At 35.0% G+C, this 20433-nt stretch overlaps 1 protein-coding gene across 1 annotated transcript in view; it reads right to left on the bottom strand.

Annotated features, from left to right (window-relative positions):
* Positions 1 to 20433, bottom strand: part of KLHL1 (kelch like family member 1) — a 361829-nt gene that overhangs the window by 13326 nt on the left and 328070 nt on the right. The window contains exon 9 of the mRNA XM_060637013.3: positions 11622 to 11834. Coding sequence (XP_060492996.1) covers positions 11622 to 11834 — 213 coding nt within the window. The remainder of the gene's footprint in view (positions 1 to 11621; positions 11835 to 20433) is intronic.

Below are 20433 nucleotides of genomic sequence, written 5' to 3'. Positions count from 1 at the left end.
TTTCTCAATATTTTATTTTCCATTTAGAGGTACTGCATATCTATTGTAAGATTCATTGCTAGGCATTTTTTAAATTTTTTAATAGCAATTATTTATTTATTTATTTAAAGATTTTATTTTTAAGTAATTTCTACACTCAACATGAAGTTCGAACTTACAACCCTAAGATTAAGAGTCACATGCTCTAGTGACTGAGCCAGCCAGGTACACCTAATGGCAACTTTTTATACATTAATTTTATTATAGTTTGCAGGTAGAAATGTAATTAATTTCATATATTGACTGAGTATATAGCAAACTTATTAACCCACTTTTTAAATCAAATAATTTCTAATTAGACTGTGGTTAGATTATCATTAGATCTTTATCATGTAACCTTGAATAATGGCAGTTTTATTCATTCCTTTCTAATGATTAATTTTCTTTCCATAATTGCTTTACTACTGGATACTCTAATAAAATGTTGAAAAAAGTGGTATTAACATTCATTTTTTCCCTAATGAAAATCGCAAAACAACATATTTCAATATTTCACTACTTTTCTATTAATTTCTCTTCCAAGTTTGGTGAGAGTTTTTATTATGGTAGGTATTGAATTTTATCATTTTTGCATTTATTCAGATGTTTATTTATGACATTGATTTACATTGATTAGTTGTTCAATGCTAAACCAAACTTGTATTTCTGGAATAAATGCAAATTGGTTGAGGTTTGATTTGTTAATATTTCTTTTGGATGTTTGCATCTATGCTCATGAGTTTAACCGTCTTTTTTTTATTTGTTTCTCTTGTTTTTTTATTTCCTACACAGTGTATAAAAGATTTTACTTTTCTATAAATTTGCTCATTTCAACTAAAATTTCAAATAATGGCATAAATATTCAAATAGTCTCTTTTTAGAGTCTCATAATAGTGACTCATTCATTTCTTTTATTTTTAAAATTTACTTATTCATTTTGAGGTAGAGGGGAAAGGTGCAGAGAGAAAGGGAGAGAGAATCCCAAGGGGGCTCCATGGAGCCCAATACGGGGCTTGATTTCATGAACTTGAGATCATGAGCTGAGCCAAAACCAAGAGCCAAAACCATGACCTAGGGACCCAGAGGTCCCTACTCATTTCTGATATAGGTAATTTTTTTCTCCTTTTCCTTCACAATCTAGCAACTAGCTTTTAAATTTTATTGCAAATATTTTTAGAGAAATAACCTAGGTTTCTTTTTAATCCTCTCAATTTCATGTTCGCTTTATATTTTGTTAATATATTTCAATCACTATTTCACTTCTGTTTTGGTAGTTGTTTTAGTCCAATTTTTGTAACTTGAGATTGAAGCTTAAATCTTTGCTTTTCAGCTCTTTTAACTTGTTAAGTACATGCACTTAAGTCAATAAATTTCTTTTCAAGAATTTCTTTGGAAATGCTAGAACTTAGTACCCCATGTTACATGTCACAGGAGTAGATTAGTCTCTTGGCAATTTATGATACATGTGGTATTCTCCTTATGTGAACTTTTTCAGTAATTCAAACAGTCTTGCCTAAATTGCATGGTTCCTTAAATGATTTTATTGTGTGGTATAAACAGAGTTTAATGATGTACATTTCTAATAAGATCTTGAGGAGAGCTTGGGAAAATTGGGAGGCCCCTCTTTTTTTTTTTTTTTTTAAGTTATTTAGTTTTGAGAGAGACAGAGAGAATGTGAGCAAGGGTGCGGCAGAGAGAGGGAGAATGTTAAGGAGGCCCCGCACTGTCAGCCCAGAGCTGGGCATGGGTTTTGAACTCATGAATCGTGAGATCATGACCTGAGTCGAAATCATGAGTTGGATGCTCAACTGACTAAGCTACCCAGGTGCCCCAAGACCTCTTTTAATGATAGTGTGAATTTGTATTTTTTATAGAAATACCAAGTCTAGCGTGAAGCATTTGGAAAAATCTGTAGTGAAAGGAATATAATTTTTAAAAAGGAATTTCTTTAGCTACATCCCACAACATTTGATATATATTTTCGTTATCATTAAGTTCAAATTATTTTCCAGTTTGAGTCACATATCATTTCAAAGTATCTCCTAACTTCAAACAGTTGAACATGGGGCACCTGGCTGGCTTGGTCTATAGAGTATGCAACTCTTGATCTTGGGGTGGTGGGTTCAAGCCCCTCAGTAAGCATTGAACTTACTGAAAAACAAAAACAAAAAACAAACAGCTGATTAATTCCCTAGTTTAATTTAGTTTAATTCCCTATTGATCAGAGAACATGCCCTATGAGATTTCAAACTTTTGAAATTTGTTGAGGTTTACTTTATGACCCAGAACACAGTAAATTTTGATAACTATTTCATGTGTAACTAAAAATATGACCTATAAAGGTAATCACTATAGCACCAAAATTATTTAGATTTTTTTCAAAATGTTGTATGTAATAAACTAGAATATGGAGGGAAAACTGTTTCTACTTCAAAACTTACCTACCCTGAAACAATTTAATTCTAGGAATTCTCATATAAAATAGTTGGTTTAATACAACATACATATAAGGAAATCAATCATTTTCCTAATAACTTGCTGCCTGGACTCAGGTTTTACACCGCCACAGATTTTCATGGCTTGTCTACTTCCATGGGCCTAGACACAGAGGCCCTAGAAATTAATTCTTTATTGTGATTTATAAACCCTTGTGGCTCTTGGTGCTCCTGTTTCCACCTACCAAGGAGCCCACAATGGCAGTGCCTCCAGACAAAGGCTGGTGACTACAGTCCACACCTACAGGACTGGCTCCCCTAAAGTCAGAGAAAGGAGTCAGATTACATGACCTCAGTAACTTCCCCCAAAGAAATGAATAGAAAGACATGAGAATTTTATGTTATTTGCCAAGTGATTTACTAAACAAAGAGTTAACTGATAACAAGTAAAGCTATAAAATGAGGGTAAAATATATTCTATATTATTATATATTATATATTATGCATTATATATACATATATATGACTTCATATAATTACATATAAAAATGTGATTTCAGTATGGGAAATTACTTTTAACATGCAAGCATATTTGTGCTGGTTGTCACTTTGCTGGTGCCTAAAGAACCATACTCTTAGTGTCATACATTTGAGTATTCCACTCCTTCCTTGCTGTGACCAGCATTGGCCAGTGTGACTTTAATAGGTGTGATGCATGTAGAGGCCTGATGATTCATTGTATTGGATGTCTGCCCTCTCTGAGCCCCGTTCTCTTGGATTCCCATGTCTTGGAACCCCCACTACCATATGGTAGAATATCCAGCTAAAGGAGAACCACAGTGCTCTGGCTAAAGCATCAACTGAGATACCAGGTGAGAGGCAGCCCTAACTGCCAGCTCGGCCAGAGAATGACTGCAAATATTAAAGCCTTGTTGAGCCCCAGATGATTGTAGCATCAGCCAATATCATGCAGAGTAGAAGAGTAGCCCAACTGAACCCAGTCAACACATAATCATGAAAGATTTTAATCATAAAAGAAACAATTATAAAAGTATTTTAAGTCACTAAGATTGTAGAATTATTTGCTAGAAATAACTAAAACAATAGCAAACAATTTCATGAAGAAGTATATATCTACCTTAAAATATAAAATATATTCATTTAAATAAAATATTAAAAATATTTATAAATTTGTATTAACCATATGACATACATATGGTTAGTAACATCTATACCTAATATTTATAAAAATAAACAAAATAACTATTTGAGTATTGGTCTAAACCAGTGTCAAAAAAACCCAACCATAGTGTTGGTAGAATTTAAGATCAGAAGCCACAGTCTATCAGACAATGTACATTAATCCATCCATTGATTTATTCAGACAGGATATTTAAGCATTCATTATATGCTCTACCCCTGGCATATAGAACCTAAATGTACAATTGGAGAAAGGAACAAAGAAATAGACTGGCTTTTTTCTTTAATTTAACCTTTGTTAGTAAATACGTCTCGATATATTGAAAAAGAATCAAATATAGACATCAATTTATATAAATGAATTTTAATGAGTACTGACAAAATTGCTTTCTTTTATGATTTTTTCCTCATGATTTTCTATCACAACAACAAACACTACTTCTAAATTAAAAAAATGAAAACTTCATGGGGCGCTTGGGTAGCTCAGTCAGTTAAGCATCTGACCCTTGGTTTTTGCTCAGGTCATGATCTCACAGTTCATGGGATTGAGCCTGGTGTCAGTCTCTGTGCTGACAGTGCAGAGCCTGGTTGGGATTCTCTTTATCCTTGTCTCTGCCCTTCCCCCACATGCTCTTTCTCTTTCTGTCTCTCTCTCTCTCTCTCTCTCTCTCCCCACCCAAGATAAACTAACTAACTAACTAACTAAATAAATAAATAAATAAATAAATAAATAAAAACTTCAGAGTGGTTTAAATATCAGGCTGCAACCATCCAAGACAGGATTTCTTAGTTCAAATCCAGTCTGAATTTACAAATTATTCTCTGATAAGTATAAATTCCTCAACACAGGATCTTCCACATATTCTCTAAGGACACATTCCCTGTTTTTATTTCATTGCAATAGTCTAACTTAGGGTCACATGTGACATAGGATGGTTTTGAGGTGAGTATCCATTTCAACAACAAGACAGAGGGAGAAAAGTCAGCACAATGTTAGGGGAAAAAAATGGTTCCCAATATTGTTTGCATGTTTCCAACTCTCATATTGATTATGTGCTTAATCTTTAAGATAGACGTTTAAAAAGTAGTTATTGATATTCTCCCGATCATCCTTGGTACTTCTCTTAAATATATAATGGGAACAGAAACATTTGGAAAGAAGATGGGGTAACTAGATTTCTTCTCCCCTTTTCAACAATCCCTGTGTATTTATTAAAAAAAATGTTTAAAAAGGTTAATTTTATTTCAATTTAATTTAACTGCCTATGAAGTCACATGAAAAATCCTATTTTGACCTAGATCATATTTATTACATCCTCTTTTTAAGCTTGAGGAGAAGAGAAGTGAATTGATGACAGAACAAGGGGAAGCAAGGATAAGCCACACAGCTCTTTGACTCCTTAGATGTAGTTTCCTCAGAGGGGCTTCAAAAATTATTTAAATTATTGTCAATCAATAGAACATGGAGCATACCCAGGAGATCTGAATGTTGGTTAAAATTCACTTTTAAAAATAAATACCTGGGGGCACCTAGGTAGCTCAGTTAGTTAAGTGAAAGACTCTTGATTTCGGTTCAGGTCATGATCTCATGGTCATTAGATTGAGCCCCACATCAGGCTCTGGGCTGGGCCTGGAGCCTGCTTGGGATTCTCTCTCTACCTTTCCCTCTGCCCCTTTCCCACTTGAGCTGGGTGGAGTTCACTTGCACTAGTTCTCTCAAAATGAATGAATGAATGAATGAATGAATACATGCATACATAGATACATACCTTTTAACAGTTCAGAACTAAGGAGCAATTGATTATATAATCACTTAATCTACTAATATAACAGAAAAGTCTTATTAGCAGTATAAGTACAAGTTGTGTATTAAATAGCTTCTCTCAACATGAAAATGGATTTGGTAATTGACACCAGGGTTGATATCCTTCCATCTGTTTGGACATGAGGTTTCATCTATTCATGGACACCTACCTTTCCCCATAATTGTTCTTTTCCTTCCTTTAAAGCATGTAGATGGAGTACCATGATGCTAGCATTCCAGGTAGTACATCCAAGGACAACAGATTATTTTGTTATTCCCTGTCCTTAGCTGACCAATTCAAAGATAACACTCGCCTCATAAGCCATTGATCTAATCACATATCACATATCTACAAATATCTACTCACATATCAAAATTAGTTTAGCTGTGGTGTTAGCTAATAGTTGTTACATCCACTTGCAAAGCAGGGCCCCCACGTATCTAGGCTATCAGAATTTCCATCTTTTGCATATATGTCTACAAGAAATTTGAACATAATTTTTTATCAAAGAAATAGCAAAGATTATGTGTGCACAATAATAGAAAAATAACATTAACAGCACACTAGTTAGTCTTTTTTATGCTACGCTCATTTGGCTAATGTTAACAGTAAGATCTTAGGAAGAAGAAGAAAATCTCTTACTAAGTAGTTCAAAACCCCAATCAAACATTTTAACTTTAAACAGTTCAGGTAGAAATTGAGAAAATTTAGAATCTTACGTATGTCAAAGTATGAGTTAGTATATTAATATGCTATATGGCCTAGGATAAGTGCTTATGATTCAAATAAAAAGTCTCTCCTTGATCATCTGTTTTCACTGTTTAGAACTGATACAATTCTTGGATTATGTCCAAACCAAAAAGTTGAAATAAGAAGAGAAATGAAAGAATACAAAATTCTATTCTTACCTTATATATTATTGTGTATAATAACATTAAAAATGTTAAATTAATAATGTATTTATCCCTATATGTCTGACAGCAAATCTTAACTTTCATTATTTCATTCTTTATCAAAGATCTAAAGATGATAAAAATATTGAGCCATATCTGGACAGAAATAAATTAGGTATTCTTATTTTAGGTGACTTTTCCTTTTCTTTTTTTTTAAATTTTTTTTACATTTATTTATTTTTGAGAGACAGAGAAAGACAGAGCACAAGTGGGGGAGGGGCAGAGAGAGAATGAGACACAGAATCCGAAGCAGGCTCCAGGCTCTGAGCTGTCAGCACAGAGCCCGATGTAGGGCTTGAACTCACAGACCATGAGATCATGACCTGAGCTGAAGTTGGACGCTCAACCGACTGAGCCACCCAGGCCCCCCTAGGTGACTTTTTCTGATATGACTAGACTAGAATTTGGTAAATTTTGAACAGACGTTTTATATTTATTGTAAGTGATGTATAAAAATTTATTAGATGCTTATTTGTTAATAGTGTTTGGGTTAGATATAAAGATATAACTTTCAATAAATATATGAAAAGTTGCTTAATATTTTAGTCCCTATCAAAAATTTTGTCAATAAAACAAATGCCTAAAATATATGGATGTAAATCATTGATACTCAGTCTATAATGGTGGAAATGGGCATTCATATGCAAATAGAAAAATAAACAAAAATTTTTCTGTCTTTCCATCAGTCCACCCACACATCCATGCATCTTTCCATTCTTCCATCCATACATCCGTGCATCCCTATCTTTTTATCTATTAATCTATATACCTTCCTATTTACAGTGTATTTCCAGATGTTTTCCCTTGTGAGAAATTTGAGGCCTGTTTTTCTTAGCATCTACCTGATTCACTATAGGCTTGGTGAGGACTCACTTTGTACCAAGAATTGTACCAAGGGGAGGATTATAGGGGTGAACAGGCTAATCTTGATCATCACCAGCACATGGATCTAGCTATGTTAAAAAATTGATTTAAAATTATTTTTTATCATATTATCGATAGTAGGTACACAAGAAAACTCCCTTGTGCTTTCAGGTCAAATTTGACTTATGAAAAAATCTCTCTGGCTACTACTATATGGAGAAAAAATTGGAAGAAGGCAGAGTGAACATTACAAAGGCAGATTTAAGAGGCTCTTATCTTGATCTCTCTCTCTTGCAGGCCTTATGGCTGGGATGCAGATTTTAGGGTGAAAGTGGTCCCGATCTATTATTAGCCAGCAGAACCGATGCCTTTGAGCATATTTTTTGATTCATTGCCTGGTTTCCTGTTTTATTTGTGATCTTCAAGTTCTAATTATTTATTTGTCTCTTTTTTTTTTCAAGTAAGTTTCAAGCTCTATTTAGTCCAGTGAAAATACATGCAAAACAATATTTGTTGAATAAAAAAATAGATTCATGCGCTTTGTCTTATGGATTGCACCTTCTGGGCAATTCTGCTAGAACTCACTACATCTTTTGGACATCAATTTTGTCCACTAGGATGCTCTTACCAGAGCGAGAGTTGGCTGTGAAATTGGTTTTCACTGTTCCATCAACTATTCTAAACTGTCTGTTCTTGTTGAGTCCTTGACTTCTTTCTTGCTCTGATTTGAGATGCCAGTGTTCTTTGTGTTTAAGACAGCCTGACTCTTTACAACTTTTGATGTCTTATATAACTACTTTAACACCACTATTATGTAATACCTTTATGTTTCCATAAGAAATCCTTGTCATATAGTAAAATTTGTTCCATCCGTCAATCTATGATACATAACATTGTACACTACCACTTGTTATTCCTAATGGTTTGTTTTCCTAAGATTATATACTAAAAAACAGTCTTTACATTATATGTGTAAAATAATCCTACAGAGTACTATTATGTATCTTGATTTATTGATGATTTACATGTGAAATCATCACTATAGAATATATGTGATAGAAACTACAAAAATGCTATTAATCTGACACATAATATGAGCTGGGATAAGAATCATGATAATGCTGTGTGCTTCTGCATTACTTAAACTGCTCATACCCATTGTACTCCTCTAACTTAAAATAGCTACACTTATTTAAGTTTAATTTTGCATCATAAATATATTTGTAGACTGGATTATTTATGCCTCTATTCACAACATTTCAATACATTAGACAGTAAAGTTAGAAGAGAATAATGAAATATCATTTCATTAGTAACATTTATGTAAGATATATAGTAAAAACAGGAGCCACATCATGTTAATCTTTTTTTTTTCTTTTTGCTATTTTTCCCAAGAATTTAGCAGAGAAAAATGTGAATGAGTTGTCAGTCTATTAGGAGCATGTTTTAAATAAATGACTTCATGTTTGTGTATATAAAGGTATCCTTTCACCACTGTCCTCACTGTAACACCTGTTGTTCCTAATTTCATTGGACAAGAGAATGGTGAAGTGAAACCGTGTTGAGCTTATTGCTTTCCTCTATGTGTAGATAGCCATAAATCTCCAGTCCATCTCACACACTAGAAATGTCATTAAACATGTTTCTACATTTTATTCAAGAAGTGGCTTAAGTTTGAGCACAGTTTACTAAAAGCTATCTCTTGCAATGGCCTTATTCTCAACAAAAATCATCACATATCTTTAGACAAATACATTATAAAAGAGAGAGCATCTTTCTGCCACTGACTATACCACCTGCAAGCATGAGTATAATGGATGCGATTTCTAAATATGAAGAGGACAATTGTTATTGCCATCAGCGCAATCTACCAATTATCTCTTGTTCTTCTACCAGGTGGAAGTTCTCCCACCCTCATTAATTTTTCTGTGGCCATGTGACTGGTTTGTCAAAGTATGGAAAAAAGAGAATTATATTACTGGCATGTGGACTCTAAGAGCCAGTGAACAGTGTACATGTTTCCCTTCCAACACTAGCAGTGCTTATACTTAGCTTATCTGCTATTCTGAGTAGCAGAGCAATGATATCATGGATCTGTCAGGGACATGCAGCACTAGTAAGAAAAAAAAATACAGTATTAAGTCACTGAGAGTTTCAAAGTTATTCATTACAGAATTACTTATCCTATCTCAGTTGATATAACAGTTGACTTCAGTATTCCCAATTCTCACTTCCCCATATATCAGCATGTATTCTTACATAATTAGAAATATCATTTTAGGTTTCACTAACTATCGCTGTACACAGTACAATAGCTCCAAGTGATATACAGCCCTTAAAGAGAACTTAGATATAAACATGCCAGGAAGTGTTTGGATTGTTGGACCCAAGCCTGAAGACAGGGTTCCTTTCTACTCCAGACCTTTGTGCACTTGACCATTTTTAGGGAGAATTAAAAGAGAACCTATATTTCTACTCCAGAACTTTGTGCACTTGGCCATTTTTAGGAATAGTTAAAAGAGGACCAGGATTACAGAAGATAGAGTTCTAATAAGTCTATCTTCCATTAATAAAGGTATGACACAAAAGAAAGTCCATAATGCACCTTTGAGAGTTGGAAGGGAGTAGTAGAACAATATAGGATGAACAATTAAATACCTAACTTTTAAAAAAGAATTAACAAATATTCATAGATTTAGTAGATTACTTAAAACTGTTTTAAAGGATCTTTTAAAATATTACTTTAAATTATTGTGGAAAAAATTACAGGGCTTTAAATAAAAGTTGAAGAAAGAAAGGAAAGAAGTGAGGAAAGAGGAAAGGAAGGAGATAGGAAGGACAAAAATAAAACAAGAAAGAATGAAAGTAAGTCCAAAAAGAAACCTACAATTATATGGTCAAATAAACTTCAACAAAAGAAGCAAGAATATACATTGTGAAATGGAAAGTCTATTCAACAAATGGTGTTGAGAAAATTGGACAGCTACATGCAAAAAAAAAATTGAACTGGACCACCTTCTGACACCATACACAAAAATAAATTGAAAATAGTTTAAAGATCTAAATGTAAGACAGGAAACCATAAAAATCCTAGAAGAGATCACAGGCAGTAACCTCTTTCACACTGGCCCTAGCAACTAATTTCTAGTTTCTTCTGCGGCAAGGGAAACAAAAGCAAAAATAACTACTGGGACTTCATCAAACAAAACAAAACAAAACAAAGCAAACAACAACAATAACAACAGCATCCTCACAGTGAAAGAAACAATCAACAAAACTAAAAGGCAACCTATGGAAAGGGAGAAGATATTTGCAAATGACGTATCTGATAAAGGATTAGTATCCAAAATATCTACAGAACTTATAAAACTCAACACTAAAAAAATCCAATTAAAAAATGGGCAGAGGACATGACACTTTTTCAAAGAAGACCTACAGATGGCCAATAGACATGAAAATATGCTCAATATCACTCATCCTCAGGGAAATGCAAATCAAAACCACAATGAGATATTACCTCACACCTGCCAGCCTGGCTAAAATCAAACACAAGAAACAAGTGTCAGTGAGGATGTGGAGAAAAATAGAACTACTGTATGATCCAGTAATCACACTAGTGGGTATTTACCCAAAGAATACAAAAATACTAAATCGGAAGGATATATGCATACCTATGTTACTGCAGCATTATTTACCACAGCCAAATTATGGAAGCAGCCCAGGTGTCCATCAATAGATGAAAGAATAAAGAAGATATGGTATACATACACAATGGAAAATTATTCAGCCATAAAAAGAATGAAATATTGCCATTTGTAGCAACATGGATGGGACTATAGAGTATAATGGCAAGCTAAATAAGCCAGTTAGAGAAGGACAGATGCCATATGATTTCACTCACGTGTGGAATTCAAGAAAAAAAAAAGGAAAAATTAAAACAAGAATCAAACAAAACAAAGCAAAACAAAACAGACTCTTAACTGTAGAGAACAAATAGATGATTACCAGAGTGTAGGTGGGTAGGAGATGGGTGAAATAGGTGATGGGGATTAAAAGTACACTTATCTCAATGAGCACTCAGTAATATATAGAATTGTTGAATTACTATATTGTACACCTGTAACTAATATAACACTGTAAGTTAACTATGCTGGAATTAAAAAGAAAATAATGAAAGTGTGTGTATGTGTGTATGGGGGGAGGGTTGGATAAAGAGACAAACAGAAAGAGATTTAGAAAGTAGAATTTACCCTTCCTTAAATTATGCAGTTTTTACAATCACTTAAATTAGGCATCATTGTAATTCACGTTATTTCTCTCACTGTAACTGTGATCTTAGATCTTACCTTTCTACATAATCTAGTAACCTGGAACAGTGATTTGAAGCAGGAGCATCATGACCTCCTACTGCATAGAGAAAACCATCGCACGTGGCCACTCCAACACCTCCTCTCCTCTTACACATTGGAGCACACATGTTCCACTTATTTGTATGAGGATCATAGTATTCCATTGAACTCAAACAGGAACTTCCATCACGACCTCCAACTGAATATAACCTAAAAACACAATCAAAAAAACAAGATTTAATCTTGTGGTCTGAATGACAAAATATAAAAAAGGAGAAGATCTTTAAAAATATATTTTCGATCACCATATGAGTCCCAAATGGTTTTTTTTAATGTTTATTTATTTTTGCTCACATGCATGCAAGAGAGAGGCAGACAGAGGATCTGAAGCGGGCTCTGTGCTGACAGCAGAGAGCCCAATGTGGGGCTCGAACAGTGAACCAGGAAATCATGACCTGAGCCAAAGTCAGACGTTTAACCAACTGAGCCACCCAGGCTCAGCCACCCTCAAATGTGTTTTAATAAGATTAGATGTTATGGAATTTTTGCTTTAGCCAGGGGACATTATAATTAATATAATAGGAAATAGAAACTGGAAAATACAGTATTAAGTTTAAGTAAATGTGCAGGAAGACACTATTGTCTAGTATATAAAATCATTCAGGTCTTAGATTTGCAAATGCATGCTCTCATATTCTTTAGTAACTCTAGAAAATGATGTTTAAACTGATTTCATATCCTAGATACATATTTTTTAAAAAGCGGTTTTATGTTTCTCTTAATGTTGAGCATGATAAAATGTAACTGACTGCCCAAGTGTGCCCTTTATGGCTGTAGGCCTCTTTGCTTGATTACTCATGGTTGTCTGCTAGGTCTCAGTCTTCAGTGTGTGGAAATTAACCAACAGGAACATTTTAAAGGACAAGTGTTGGGCAATTTAACTCGCAGAAACACCCAGAAGTGAAATATTCACTAAGAAGTTTTTCTCATTCTAAATACTTTATGAAATCTGAACTTCATTTATTTCTATGAACATCTAACTCAAAAGAAGTACGCTCTAATCATGAGATATTATTAAAATTTAAAATTAAAATTATTAAAATTTAAATATTTGTCATTTAAATTATTAAAATTTAGATATTATTTAAAATGTAAAATTTTGCAGAAATTTTACTTATTGAGTAAGTATCTCCATACAAGGCATCTTGCACAATCCCTGGTACAGAATTTATATATAAGAAAAGTATCCCCCATTTTTTCTATTGTTTTAAAGGAATTGTTGACTTCAAGCTCCTCTTTTATTTATACACATTACACTGACAAATTATAGTATTGATTTAGGTGAACCCAGCATTGCTAATACAGTATTTATGTGCAAGAATGTATCACACGTTTTCTTTTTCTGTAATTATTTAAAATACTAACCTACAAATATATAGTTAAATGTATATAGAAACTAATGATAATTAAGCATATTGCTTACATTACAGAATTCAAATATTGAGCTTGGGAGTATAGCTTTTTATTTGGAAATTAAATAGTCCTGCAAAGTTCACAAGTTACAACATCAATGACTTCTTTAATGTAATTATGCATATTTCAAACACTATTCAGTCCCTTTCTTCTGTGTGAACCCTCCCTTAATAAAATCCAGTAACACAGGGATTACACAAAAAAGAAATTTATGTCATGCCTTAATGAAAATGACATAATATTTGACAGTCCCTTTTGTAACATAAATGTTTGATGTATAGTAGCTATTATTTTATAAATTACCTACTGCAGCTTAGGCTATGTTATCATGGTTTCTTTCATTTGGTACATGCCACTCATAATGTTTTTCTATATAGATTTTATGGTATTATATAGTCCACAGGTGAACAATGAAATTACTATAATTTCAGTATAATATATTGATTAATACAAAGGCAAAATTACTTGATAAGAGTAAATGCACTGAATTTTTCCTCAAAAATGAACTTTGAAAAAGAAATGAGGAAACTGTCATTTGTGTAAAAGATAATAGTGTCATTTTGGACTGCTTTATGAATTCCTAGTTAAAACTAATGATGTATTTTAATACTTGAAAGATTTTGAAAATTATGTACTTTACAAATATATGCTATCAAACAACATCTCTAATCCACTTATTTTGAAACATAAATTTGCTAAGTGACTAAGAATTAAATGGAAAAATAAGTAACAATAATAACTATTGCTGTAAGTATTGTTAAAGTTATAAAAATAACCAAGAGATAGAAACAGTATATTCTCAAGCAGTTAGAAAAAAGGCTATAATGTATACACATAACTACATGGACAATTATCTTCTCAGATCTGCCCTCACAAGCTATTTAGTCATAACTTAGGTTAATTCCCTGCTTTGTTTCACTCCAATGACAAATTAGATGCTGAGAATCTGAAGAGCAGAGAAGAATCTGATGCTAGAAGTAAATGCACTGACATGATAGGAAGTGGCAGCTGACAGTTTCACAGCGGGAAAGGAAACGTGACATTTTAACTTAGAGTTGAAAGATGAGTAGAAATTTGTACGATGAAGAAATAGGGGGGAAAGCATTACATGCAGGGAAAGCATTATGCATAAAGACAAGAGGCATGAAAGGTCACAGCAGGTGATAAATAAAGAGTGGCAGGTATGTCACGTTGACGGAAGGGGTGGTGGGGAAGGAGGGGACGAAGAAGTGCAGCTGGTGAGAATGAAGGGTTTGTGTGGTATGCTGCTGCACTGGGATTCCACTCGTGTGCAATGAGAAAAGCACAGAGAAATAACATTCTTAGGCATCATCAGGTTCCTAGTTCAGTTTAATGTGAGTATTGACCAATATATCCCTTGCATGTCAAAAATTGGCAGGAGATCAAAAATATCCCTGATGTGAGTAAACTTTTCTGAATTTTGCAGAGAATGGCAAGAATCTGAGTCTTCCCACACTACTTTCCCTAACTTATGTGTTTATTCAGCACACCGATGAGTTTAACCTCAAGTCTAGCTACCAGGTCTCAGTGTTTAAAGACCTAATTTCCAGGTGCCCATCTGAGCGAGTGCCACATATTTAAAATTGTAGTAAATAAAATATAGCAGTTTCAGGAAACAAATCCTGTATTTGGATATGGGTTAAAACGTGTTGAGACCCAGGCTGTTTCCCACTTGAAAGCATATCATCTGTAGAGTATGACCTTTTGTCAAGAACTGTGAGTAATCTGAAATTCTTTTACTACTTGAAATCTAACAAATTAGCCTATCTTAGCTTCATACATGCTGGAAGAAGACAAAAGACTCCTAGGTCAGAGGAAAAAAATGCTACTATTCACAGCACAATAAGCAACATGAGCTTCATGTTTACGTTGGGTCTTGTCCCCTGCCAAGTCGCAATGGGTAGATAAGAGACTCAAGTAAATACTGCACATGCAGCGGGGCTTGGCCTTTCTCACATCTGAGGAACATTAAGTTTAGGAAATGCTAATTCATTAAAGAAAGCTGCCAACAAACCTGCCAAGCTTTGCTGTGAAAGGAGCCATTATCTTTATTATTCTGGCCAAGGAATGAATCTGCTCTCTGCTCCAAAGAAAGACAGTGGTTCTATCTTCCATAGCTGTTTGATTTACAAATATCCTTGCAGGACAGTGTGAAAAAACAATTGCTGTGAGCACTTCTTACTTAGGAAATGTACAGTAATGCTAAAATCCCATTGTAGAGCTCTCTGCAAACTCTCTTGTGCTGATTGCCTGAGGTAGCCCCTGCTATCACAACCACAGTTCAAACATCAGGACAAAGAAAAAAGTAGGAGTGCACCCTCCCCCTTTAAGAATCTACCTTCTGTTTTGTTTCTTTAGATTCCACATGTTAATAAACAAACAAAAAGAAGAGTTAGACCTATAAATAAGAGAATAGAGGCGTTTGGGTGGCTCAGTTGGTGGAGCATCCGAATCTTAATTTTGGTTTAGATCATGATCCCAGGGTCTTGGGATTGAGCACCTTGTCAAGTTCAATGATGAGCATGGTGCCTGCTTAAGATTTTATTTCTGGGGCACCTGTGTGGCTTAATAGGTTAAGCGTTCGACTTTGGCTCAGGTCGTGATCTTGCGGTGCATGGGTTGGAGCCCCACATTGGGCTCTGCTGGCAACGTGGAGCCTGGAGCCTTCTTCAGATTCTGTGTCTCCCTCTCTCTCTCTGCCCCTCCCCCACTTGCATTATGTCTCTGTCTCTCAAAAATAAATGTTAAAAGTTAAAAAATATATTTTTTACATATTTTATATTTATATAAATATATATATTTATATTTATTTATATATTATATATATTTTATTTATTTATATATATATATATATATATATAGTTTCTCTCTCCCTCTGCCCCTCTCCCTCTCTCTCTCTCTCTAAAATAAAAAAATGAATACATTTAAAAAGTAAATAACTACAGAGAACAAACTGAAGGTTGTTAGAGGGAAAGGGGTGGGAGTGGGCAAAACTGGTGAAGGCAAAGGGGAGACACAGGCTTCAAGTCATGAAACAAGTCATGGGAATAAAAGGCACAAAATAGAGAATATAGTCAATGATATTATAATAGTGCTGTAAGGAAGGTGACAGATGGTAGTTATAAATGATATTATAATAGTGCTGTAAGGAAGGTGACAGATGGTAGTTATAACATAACTATGTGAGCATAACATGAGATATAGAGAACTTAAATCATTATCTTATATGCCAGAAACTACTGTAACAATGTACATCAAAAATACTCAAAATAAATAAAATTAAATAATCCATCTTTTATTTTGTTTTTTGCTTATTTATTTTATTTTATGTAATTTATTGTCAAGTTAGCTAACATACAGTGTATACAGTGTGCTCTTGGCTTTGGGAGTAGATAACAGTGATTCATCACTTATGCTAGAAAGTCTTTCCTGATCTCATTTTGTCTTTTTCCAAGAAAATTAACATTGTATAAACTGTATCCTGGGTAAAGTTATTTAATTAACTTTATACATTGTTAATAGTTCATACTTTACAATATAGTATATTATTATAATTTTTAATAGTCATACTTTATCAATAGTGCATACTTTGGGATGACTGTAACCAAACCCTTGTTCATCTGCCTGATGAGTAGCAAAGACCATCACTGAAACATGGAGTATGCAACAAAGGGAGGGTATATTCCAGAGGCAGCCAAATGAGACAGAAGGGCAAGCCTCAAAACTGCCCTTCTGAAAGAGTAGAGTAGGGGAAATCTAAAGTCAAATGGAAAATAGCTGGTGAAACTTTGCCACTGAGGGGCACCTGGGTGGCTCAGTCAGGTAAGTGTACGACTTTTGATTTTGGCTCAGGTCATGATCTCATGGTTTGTGGGATCAAGCCAAGTGTCAATCTTTGTGCTGACAATGTGGAGCCTGCTTGGGATTCTCTCCCTCTCTACCCTCTGCCTACAAAATAAATAAATAAACTTGGGGGAAAAAATGAAAAAAAATTGCAGCTGAGAGTAGCCCTGTTAACTTTTTGGTTACTAGTTTCCATCCCCACTGTCTTTTGATCATTGCTCATTCTTGAGGGAATTGGGATGATGACCTCTCTATTTACTTTCTGCTGGAATGGGGGAAGATTGGGATTAGAGGAATGGAGCATTTAGTTCCAGGTTGAAACCCAACATTCTGCATTACCAAAGTTTTTGTACTTTGGTTATCACTCTGTTTTATCTAGGACCTTAGGGGAGATTTGTTGTAAACAAGTAGCTTATTGTACTTATTGACTGATATCTTCAAACCAGTTCTCCTAAATAGCAGTTTTAGGTCCATCAGAGACTTGCTAGACCAAGCAGGCTATTTCAAAGTTCTCCTTACTGACTGTGTGTAGGGAACCTGTGGATTCTTGTCATGCATGTATGATGAATCATGGCTTAATTCCCTTAAGTTTCACTGAAGAATGGGTGGTAAAAAGCACTTCATAAGATCCTGTCCAACAAGGTTGGAGCTGTTACTCTAAGTGCTCGGTTTCCTATGTCTTTAATAACAGCAAGTCTCCAGAATTTGGGAGGTGTAGGGTATAACGGTGGGGTACATCAACCTGCTGTGTTGAATGTACCTGATAATATCCAATTTCCTAATGTAAGCCCCATCAGGGACTTCTAAATCATGGAAGAATGTAGGAAGAGTCTTCACATTTCACAGGGGCTTAATCCCTGCCTACTTCTAGGGGCCACTCTTACCTAAGGGTTTTTTTCCCCCATGTTAAGTTGGTTTCTTGGCATATCTTTGCCAAAGTTCTTTTTTTTTTTTTTTTTTCAGTTGGGTGGAGTCCAGGAAATGTGTAATTTCCATTCAATGACCAAGGCATTGAACACTGCTTATGTGACGTTTGCCACAAATGCTGGTCCATTGTTGCTCCGAATTGTTAGTGGCAATCCAAACCTAAGAATGATTTTGCTTGCAACTGTTTTGACAACTTCTGAGGCCTTTTCTGAAGGTCATGGAAAGGCTTCAATCCAGCTTGTAAAAGGGTCTACAAATACTAGTGAATATTGAAAATTACCTATTGTTTCTGGCATCATGGTAAAGTCTACTTACCAGTCTTCTCCAGGTCCAGTGCCTCTAAGTTGTATACCTTTTAATGTTTATTTTTGAGACAGAGAGAGACAGAGCATGAACAGGGGTGGAGCAGAGAGAGAGGGCAACACAGAATCCAAAGCAGGCTCCAGGCTCTGAGCTGTCAGCACAGAGCCTGACTTGGGGCTCAAACCCACAGACCATGAGATCATAACCTGAGCCGAAGTTGGACACTTAACCAACTGAGCCACCCAGGCACCCCAAAGTTGTACACCTTTTAGAATGGGAAGAGCCCAGCCTTAGGATTGTTTTTATTACAGTGTCACATTTTTCCATAGTTCTCTGAAGACTGGGACCAACAATACACTTCCGGATCCACTGAAGAGTAGTATTTCGCCTTTATTGGATGCTTTGGGGAATATGGTTAATCATTTCTTCCATACAGTGTTCTGGGATAAGGATTCAATATATATCCATCTGTTTTTAATGCCAGCATGGTGTCCAAATCCCCATTCCTTAGCTCTTTTGAGGTCTCCAAGGAATATTGGGGTTTTTATTTAGTTATGTCTATGTCTAGTACTAAAGCCATTATAGAGTCTTTGGAGTTTTTGTATGGACTGCCAACCTGGCAGCTTAATCTTCCCAACTGTGCCCTTGGGTTCTTGTACAGTATAATTTCTGGTGCCCTCAACAGTGGACAATAACTGATGGGTTACCACTGCATCCAGCTCTTCCTCATCTTTGATCCATGAAACTGTCTGTCCATAAACATCTCAGTGTCTGGATTTCCCAATGGCAGATGCATCAAATTGGGATGGCCAGAATAAACCTATTGAATTATCTGTGTGTCTCTGGTGATCTTTCTGAGTGGCCTATATAGGAACAGCCATTAAGATCATCTAAACATGGACCGTGTGGCAATTTTTCTCTGAAGTTTACCTCAAGTTGTCTAGTTTCAGTTTTCAGGGTTTCAGGAAAAAATAGTGGTTTTAGTTCTTGGTGATTCCAAGTCAAGAGAATGGGAAAAAAAAAATGGAAACTTTTGTTGGGAGAGTCTTGCCAGATATTTGAGAAAACAGAATAATTCAGGATCTCGTCCAGTTTTTTAGGCAAACAACAAATATTCAAAGACAATTAATCAGAGCTAGAATCTAACATCCACAAAGGCATATTACTGAAACAGAATATCTCTCTAAAATCACCCTCATTTCCAAAGATAGCCAAATTAAGACTAATTTGTAAAATAAGTCCAATTTTAACAAACTTGGGTTCATTATTTACATAAACACAATAAGAATAGTGATTGGCCAATATAGGTTTCTTTTCTTTTCTTTTTTTTTTTTTAATCTACTTTTCTGGAATTTTTTCTTTAGTTTTGCTTGTTTATTTATTCTTTTGAGAGAGAGAGAGAGCGTGTGAGCAAGGAAGGGGCAGAGAGAGAGGGAGAGAGAGAGAGAGAGAGAGAGAGGAGAGAGAATCCCAGGCAGGCTCTACATTGTCAGTGCAGAGCCCAACACAGAGCCCAGCCCACAAACTGTGAGATCCTGACCTGAGCCAAAGTCATATGCTTAACCAAGTGAGCCACCCAGGTGCCTTTTGCTGGAAATTTTCATAAGGAATTTCAGATTGAATTTTTAAGTTTCTCAAGGCTAAGAGAATACTTGCTATCAGGCTTTGCCTGCAATACCTGCAGATCTGGATGAATTCCTCTCATCTATAAGTCCCCCAAATATCCTGAAGTTTCTGCACCTACCAGGAAGTGCCCTGGTATGACTCCTGGGAATCTTATAAACAAGGTTTTAGGATTTTTTCAAGGGGCTTCATTGGCTGCACAAAGCCAACCTTGGCTCTTAGAAACTACATGGTTATATCTGAGTCTATGATTGGCTCCCTCAAATACGACTGTCCAGCCAAAGCCTCAGTCAAATGAGTGTTTCCAACAGTGTCCTGTCACAAGGAGACCAGATTCTTACTGAACTCCTGCAAATAAATACATTATCATGGAAATATAAGAATACTCACTGAGAATTTTTGATTTCTGGAAGGATTGTAAAGAGAAAAAGATAAATGTTTCATATTTGTTTACAAAGAAATATTTTATCAAATTTCTGTAAGTCATAGATAGCCTTAAGTCTGGAAGAGAAAACTTTAGAGAAAGAAGAGCCTCTTTGGATGCAGCTTTCCCATTACTTCTGGAAATTCTTAGTTGAGTTTTATGACCTTAAAGATATCAGAGACCTGTATTTGTCAT

This window comes from Panthera onca, chromosome A1 (assembly GCF_046562875.1).
Source record: "Panthera onca isolate mPanOnc1 chromosome A1, mPanOnc1 haplotype 2, whole genome shotgun sequence".
Classification (NCBI taxonomy): domain Eukaryota; kingdom Metazoa; phylum Chordata; class Mammalia; order Carnivora; family Felidae; genus Panthera; species Panthera onca.
Note: the sequence above shows the minus strand (reverse complement) of the source record. Positions and strands in the feature narration are given on the sequence as shown.